Here is an 8,214-nt window from a genome sequence, read left to right as displayed (position 1 = left end):
CGCTACCTCTCTGTAAAAAATCAGTAAAATATATATAGTTTTTAAAAAAAGAGCCATCAGGCAGCTAGTTCCACAACCATCAAATCTCACAGAACTGGACAGTGCTATTCATCAGGCAGGTGTCAGATTCCTCGCCTCACCTTTCAACATCTCGTGGAGTCAATGCCAAAAAGAATTACCGCAGTATTGAAGGCAAAAGGTGGACCAATGAAGTACTGATGGGGTGGTCATAATAATTTGGCCACTCACGTTCAAATATATCCCTCGCTAAAGGCTGTTAAATCACATTGTTTACCCATATCTTCAGAAAAAAAGTCACTTCTACTGTCGTGGTAAACAGCCTGCTTCCCTATTTATAATGGTCTGGCCCTTTAGCAACTTCAGCGTGAAATTATGGCTAATTTGCCTACAAACATCAGGTGGTCATAATAATCTGGCCACTCAATGTATATGTGTATCAAAACATGAGGTTGTACACCTTAAACTCACACAGTGTTAGATGCCAATTATATCTCATAAAGTTGGGGGAAAACCCATTGGCCATAGGTGTTTGGGTTTACTTCTAGACTCAGTTCTGTTGCATTGATCTATATGTCTATCTTTATGCCATTACCTACATTGTTGATTAATAAAGCTTAATATCAACTGTAATTGAAAAATAAAATAATAAAGTTTTGTAATAGGTTTAAAAATAGGAAAATGTGAGTCTTCTACCTTTATTCTTCCATTTTTTAAATGATTTTGGCTATTTGGAGTCATATGTTTCCAGATGAATTTTATTTTCAGTTTATTTCTGCAGAAGCAGCAGTTGGGTTTCGATAGGGTTGCATTCACTCTCCAGACCCTTTTGGGAAGCATTGCCGTCTTAATCCTAAGTGATCTGACCTATAAACATGGATTGCTTTCCTTGCGTTTTAATTTCTTTTAACGGTGTTTTATAGTTTTCAGTGTACAAGTCTTTCACCTCCTTCGTTCAATTCATTCCTTGGCATTTTATTCTCTTTGTTACTTTTTAAATGGAGTTGGTTTTTTAATTTCCATTTCAGATTGTTCATTACTAGTGTGTATAAACAATTGAATTTTGTGTGTTGATCTTGTATCTTACATACAACCTTAATGAATTTGTGTATTTAGTAGTTTTTTTGTAGATTCTTTGTTATTTTCTACTAGAGGCCTGGTGAATGAAATTTGTCAACTGGGTTGGGCGGGGTCCCTCAGCCCGGCCTGCGCCCTCTTGCAGTCCGGGATCCCTTGCTCCTTACTGCCCGCCACCGCTGCTGCGCTCGTCAGCCGTCAGCCTGGCTTCTGTCTGAGTGGTGCTCCCCCTGTGGGAGTGCACTGACCACCAGGGGGCAGTTCCTGCATTGAGCATCTGCCCCCTGGTGGTCAGTGTGCCTCATAGCGATTGGTTGTTCTGGTCGTTCCGCCATAATGGTCACTTAGGCTTTTGTTATATAGATATGTAGGATCATGTCATCTGCTAATAGATATAGAGATAAGTACTTCTTCCTATCCATCTGGGTGATTTTTTTTCCTTTCTTGTAGAATTGCCCTAACTAGCACAGCCAGTCTGGTGTTGACTAGCAATGGGGAAAGTGGGCATCCTTGTCCTATTCCTGATCTTCGGGGAAAGTTTTTAGTCTCTGACTAACTATATGAAGTTGGCATTGAGTTTTTCATGGTTACTCTTTATCACTGAGGAAGTTCCCTCTATTTCTAGTTTTTGGGGTCTTTTTTATCATGAGACACTGACTTTTTAAAGGCTTTGGCTTTTTAATATAGAAACTTTTGTGCATGTGTTTTATTCTGACCAGTGCTGATTCCTAAAGAAAAGCCTCCAATCACAGTTGTTGGTGATGTGGGAGGAAGGATCGCCATTATTGTGGTATGTAAACTTCTTTTATTATTAATTGTTTTATTTACCATTGTTATTTTGTTAACTTATTCGTTAATTGTGTGGGGTTAGTGGTATGTCCAGATAAGTTTCATTCATTTGAGTTGGTGGTGCCTTGCACTAAATGTTTATGTTGGTCCAAAAACAGAAAATGGTTACCATTAGTTTATTAATTGCTAATTACTTTGTTAACTAAATAGCTGTTTATCATAACATGAAAAATTGTTTTGTGATCAAAATAGGATGCAAAATTGATTATAACTGTTTAAGACACACATCCTCTCTCACTGCACAAAGCCAGTGCACAGAAGAATACATAATACCTATATTATAGTTTAACTAATAAACTGAGCACATGGGTACTCACTGCTCAGCTTGGAGCAAGAACACTGGCATGTTCCCTTCAGTGCCCAGGGCTTTCCCTGGCCTCTCTCCTCTCTTCCCACCAGAGCTGGTCACTGCCAGGCTGCCGGCTGCCATTACAGCGGTGGTGGTGGGAGCCTCTCCCGCCTCTCAGCTGTTTGCAGACTGCGAGAGGACCCAGGCCAGGCTGAGGGACCCTCCCAAGTGCACAAATTTTTGTGCACTGGGCCTCTAGTCCATTTATATTTTAAAAGAGTTGTATATATATCCATACACACAGGTGGGCAAAGTAGGTTTATAGTTGTTCATAGGGGAAAGAATACTAATACAAGAATAAACTCTGTTTCGCATACTCACAACTATCAACCTATTTTTGCCCCACTCTGTATATAAAATACATGAATATTTAATCAATCCTGGACAATGCTTGATACCCTCATGGGCTTGAAATAGCTGGTAGCCTGGGTATAACAGGAAAGACGCAGGTTTTTTTCCTGTTTCTCCTCTGTGTCTCTTTACTGTTCACAAAACACTTCCCTTCTGGAGTGTGAGGGTTCCCCACATCGAGTCATTCTCTGCTGCAGTTTAGCTCAGAATCTGTCTACCTGGAGTTAGTGCCAGATCCCACAGGCTAAGGGCCCAGCCCCAGGAGACTGCTGCCCCCACCTTCAGCTGCTGTTCACAAGTAACAGGTTACCCACAACTTCTGTACGATTTGGCTACAAAAGCTTCCTCGTGGAGGCATGGCCGCATTCGCTCCATTTCCAGCCCCTCTCCCCTGGCTGAGAATAGGGGTGGGGCGACACTCCCAGGCTTCCGGTCATGGAATGTTCTTTCCAGCGACCAGCCCCACCCAGGGGCCACCCAGCGTCACCCCATGAGAACAAAGGTGGTCCTATCACCCAGGAAGTTACCAGGTCTCAGGAGCCCTGTCCCAGACTCCAAGGCCAGAGGCCTTCACCTAGATATGATTGGTCCATATATTAGACACCACTGAACAGGGTACATTGTTAAAAATTATAATTAGGGTTTTTCCCCCCCCATTATACAAACATGTAAAAAATACGTATTTCCCATAAGTGCAGTGGAGAAAATTTGGACAATAAGGAAAAGTAGCAAGACAAGAGGAAGAACCACCCAGTCTTGCGGTTTTACTATGTATTTAAAAAACAAAAACATTCAGCAAACATATTTGGAGCAGCTGCATGGTGCGGGCACAGTTCTGGACGTGAGGAGATAGAGCCGGAAGCCCCAGGGAACATGGAGGTGGCAGAGACAAGGCCGCTGTGAGTGACAGGCCTGCAGGGTGGCTTTGAAGGCTGGAGGGAGTGCAGTGGGAGCGTGCGGCGTGCAGCTGCACATGTTAAAACGGAATAGCAAACTTGTTACCAGAAATTAGACCCTTTCTTTTCCAGGCTGTCCAAACCCATTGTTACCAGCGCGCTCATGTGCTCAATCTGTAATTGACAGGATGACATTATCGATGACGTGGACAGCTTTCTCGCTGCAGCAGAGACCCTGAAGGAAAGAGGGGCGTATAAGATCTTCGTGATGGCGACGCATGGCTTGTTATCTTCCGATGCCCCCAGACTGATTGAGGAATCTGCCATCGACGAGGTAACAGCCAACATGTGTGGGCACACCTGCCCTGCCATTCTGGCTCCTTCTGAGCTGTAGTTACAGAGGGTGGTGAAGAAGGAGCTATTTTGTAGTTAAGAATGGATTAAAAACCCAGGTTATGTTTGTGTTTCATCACTATAGCCTCGGCCCTTGGCCCATGGTGGTAGTTAACAGTTCTGATAGCTCGAGAGTGGAGCAGGAGTCTGTGCTGGCACTGCGTGCGGCCCCTCTCTGAGCTCCTCGCAGCCGCAAGGCCCCAGCAGCACCTGGAGAGGAGTCATTGAGCATCAGAAAAGCCGGTGACGGCAGGCCTGGCAGCTTCTAGGCTGAGCCATTTCGATTCAGACCTTCGTTTGCCTGATGCCAAAGCCGCCTCTCTCCCGAGTGCAGCTGCCTGTGACGTGAGATTAGGAGAGGAAGCCATAGGCGATCTTCCTCAGCCGCCTCTGGCTCCCGTGTGGCGGCAGGAAGGCTGTCTGGTGCACTAGCCCTGCTTTATGCACCTCCCTTATTCCAGAGGCCCGCCAGGAAACGGGATTGGCATGTAAATCACATTTTTATTCTCTCTTAAATAGTAAAAGTGCTGTCCCCGTCGATTCCTGGCTATTGAATCTTAAATTAGTTAAACTTTTACTTTTCCAAGTCTCAAAACTTGTTTTTGTTCATCTTCCCCAGAGGATATTTTCCCACTGATTTATAGAGGGAGTGGAAGAGAAGGGAGCAAAAGAGAGAGAAACATCGATGTGAGAGAGAGACATCCATTGGTTGCCTCCTGCATGGGCCCTGACCAGAGCCAGGGATTGAGCCCGCAACTGAGGTACGTGCCCTTGACTAGAATCGAACCCAGAACCTTTGAGTCCGCAGGCCGACGCTCTATCCACTGAGCCAAACCTCCTAGGGCCAAGTCTCACATCTTTACTCTTCACATTAGATCTCCTGAGCCTGCCTCTCTGTTTGTTGTCTGATGGGTTCAAGATGCCTTAGTACAGACCAGAGGCCAGACTTGCATGTCTCTAATCAATCCAGCCTCCGTGCTTAGTTGGACGAAGAACTGAGAATGACATTAGAGGCATTCAAGGAGGCAAAACTGAGAATACGGAATTCACACGTTAAGTAAGTGAGAAGCCTTCTGGCCCAGGGCAGCATCGTCGTTCCCCCACCCCGGGCTGTCCACATGGCACTAGGACCGGCTCTCACAGGTGCTGCATGGGGGCCTGTTAGAAATAGCAAAGCAGAGCAAGGTGCAGAGGGGCTGCTGGAGCCCCGCTTCCTGGAGCAGAGTGTGGTTCCAGGGAAGCGAGGCGCCAGCCGAGGCCGGGTGAGTCTGACGGAGCGTGAGTGGAGGGCCGCCCCGGGTGCCTTTGCGCCTGACAGCACTCACTGATGTGCAGGACCACCTTGGGACAAGGCACCAGCGGCTGAGCTGGTTAGGAAGCAAGGATCTCATTCACACTCACACACAGAACATAGCTGCTCTGTAGTGTGTACAGTTTTGAACAGTAATGGCAGGATCAACACGTTAGGTGGGAGCTGGCAGAAGTGGAAGAAAGCTAATTTCCCTCTTTCCAAGCAGGAGCCAGTAGGTAGTGCTTGGAGTTATAAGTTGTGCTTTGAAGTATTTTTATTTCTTCTTTAAAATTGAAAGCAGTTAAATTAAATGCCCAGATAGGCACCTACACATAGTGCATTCGTGGTTGCAGGGGTCGGGGAGGGTCACTAGGAGTGCAACTCAGGCCACAGGGCTGCTCTCTGGGGAGATGCTGACACAGCTCTGAATGTTCCAAACCACTGAACGGCGCACTTCATGGCGATGAATCGGGCTGTCCCCAGAAAACAGCATCGTGATTTCCAGTGTTTGAGAGGAAATTGGTGGAAAAGTTGGCAGTACCTGGTTTGCATGCACAAGATAAAATTATTGTCCACCTTAGAAAATAGCAGGTGAATTAAAAAATGGTTAGAATAAAGTTGGAAAATTCATTTTCCACTGAGGGTGGTTAATTTAGTGAGAAAAACAGCCCACAAGGTCACCACAGCGCACTCCAGGCTGCGCTTTGCCAGCCCGGCCCCTGTGCCTTCGTCTGTGTGAGTGGTGCAGTCACTTCTGTGATACCAGTGGGGAGGTATTTCCCTCCTTTGAGACTTACAATGAGACTTATATAACCTTTTATGTTTCCATTTTTGTTTAGTTACCAGGAAGATCAAGTGCCAAATGATTAGTAATTACTAAAGGCTAGGTTTTCATGTCCCCAGTGCTGGCAATGCGTATGTCTGACTGTCCAGCTCTGTCGTAGCATCACCTTCTGTATTTGCTTCTTTTTAAAAAATTTAATTAATTTATGTTTAAGAATATTTATTGTTGAGAGTATTACAGATATCTCCCTTTTCCCCCATTGCCCCTCTCCACCTGGTCCCTGTCCCACCCCAGGCCTTCACCTCACCCGAGGATATTTTTATATTGATTTTTTAGAGAGAGTGGAAGGGAGAAGGAGAGACAGAAAAAAACATCTATGTGAGAAACATCGATTGGTTGCCTCCTGCATGAACCTGGACCAGGGCCAGAGAACCTGCAACCAAGGTATGTGCCCTGACTAGAATCAAACCCAGGACCTGAACTTCAGTCTGCAAGCTGATGCTCTATGCACTGAGCCAAACCTGCTAGGGCATGATTTTTAGATTCAGTTTTTGATAGATATGTATGTGTTGCCATTTTTTATTCATATTTTTTATCTCTTCTTCTTTTTCTTTCTTCTTTCTTCTTCCTCTTCCTTTTCTTAAAGGATACCTTTCAACATTTCATGTAATATTGGTTTGGTGGTGATGAACTACTTTAGCTTTTTCTTGTCTGTGAAGCTCTTTATCTGACCTTCAATCTAAATGAGAGCTTTGCTGGGTAGAGTAATCCTGGTTGTAGGTCCTTGCTATTCATCACTTTGAATATTTCTTGCCACTCCCTTAGGCCTGCAAAATTTCTGTTGAGGAATCAGCTGACAGTCATATGGGCGCTCCCTTGTAGGTAACAGCTTTTCTCTTGCTGCTTTTACGATTCTTACTTTGTCTTTAGCCCTTTGCATTTTAATTATGATGTGTCTTGGTGTGGGCCTCTTTGGGTTTCTCTTGTTTGGGACTCTCTCTACTTCTGGACATGTAAGTATTTCTCCTGGTAGGGGAAGTTTTCTCTCAAATAGGTTTTCAATATCTTGCTCTGTCTTCTCTTTCTGGACCCCCATAATATTAATGTTGGTACACTTGAAGTTGCCCCAGAGTCTCCTTACGCTGTCTTCATATTTTTGGATTCTTTTTTCTTTTTGCTCTTCTGGTTGGGTATTTTTTGCTTCCTCATATTTCAAATTGTTGATTTGATTCTTGGAATCCTCTGCTCTACTGTTGAATCCCTGTAAATGATTCTTTTTTTTTTTAATTATTTTTTATATTCCTGACTGATCTTTTTTCATGTCTTTGAGATTCTCACTAAGATCCTTGAAAGCCTCACTAAGGCCCTTGAAGCTCTCGTTAAGTCCCTTGAAGCTCTCATTAAGATCCTTGAGTAACTTTATAACCATCATTTTGAACTCTATGCAGTAGTTTGCTTGCTTCCATTTCTTTCATTTATAATGTTTCTTTGTCTCTGCATTGTGGCTGCTTCCCTGTACCTGTTTCTGTATTTTAGGTAGAGCTGTTGTCTCCTGGAATTGGTAGAGTGGCCTTATGTATTAGGTGTCCTGTAGGGCCCAGTGGCTCAGTCTCCCGAGTCACCTAAGCTGAGCACGGTAGGTGCACCCCTGTGTGGGCTGTGTGCATAGTTTTGTTGTAGTTGAGGCTTGATTGCTGTTGGCGTCACTGGGAGAAATTGACCTCCAGGCCATTTGGCGCTGAGAACCAGCTGTGTCTACAATGGAAGATCTGCTGTGCAGGAGACACCCTTATGGAGCAGGACTTGCTTCACTGGGGCTTTGGTGCTCACTGCATCGTCCCCTTGAGTGTGTCACTTATGGATATGTAGAGTTGTAATCTGGTATCATCTCACACTGACCAGTGGGTACACTGGCTCTTGGGTCTCCAGGGAGGTGCAAAGTCAGCCCCTGCCTGGGGCCACCTGGCAGGAGCTATTTGTATTGTGCTAGGACAGTGGTTCTCAACCTTGGTTGCACATTAGAATCACCTGGGAATCTTTTTAAAATCCTGATTTCTGGGCCTCATCCTCCGGAAATTATGTTTCTTTGTTATGGGGTAGGGCCACAACATTAGTAACAAAGAAACAGAATTTCCGGAGGATGAGGCCCAGAAATCAGGATTTTAAAAAGATTCCCAGGTGATTCTAATGTGCAGCCAAGGTTGAG

General features: G+C 44.8%; 1 protein-coding gene across 5 annotated transcripts in view; it reads left to right on the top strand.

Annotated features, from left to right (window-relative positions):
- PRPSAP2 (phosphoribosyl pyrophosphate synthetase-associated protein 2) overlaps positions 1–8,214 on the top strand; it is a 60,174-nt gene that overhangs the window by 47,003 nt on the left and 4,957 nt on the right. For all 5 annotated transcript variants that reach the window (XM_006767142.2, XM_015566138.1, XM_006767143.2 and 2 more), the window contains 2 exons: positions 1,815–1,885; positions 3,728–3,874. In XM_006767142.2, coding sequence (XP_006767205.1) covers positions 1,815–1,885; positions 3,728–3,874 — 218 coding nt within the window. The remainder of the gene's footprint in view (positions 1–1,814; positions 1,886–3,727; positions 3,875–8,214) is intronic.

This window comes from Myotis davidii, unplaced genomic scaffold (assembly GCF_000327345.1).
Source record: "Myotis davidii unplaced genomic scaffold, ASM32734v1 scaffold5322, whole genome shotgun sequence".
Lineage (NCBI taxonomy): Eukaryota > Metazoa > Chordata > Mammalia > Chiroptera > Vespertilionidae > Myotis > Myotis davidii.
The sequence above is the reverse complement of the archived record's forward strand: the minus strand, read 5'-3'. Positions and strand labels throughout refer to the sequence as shown.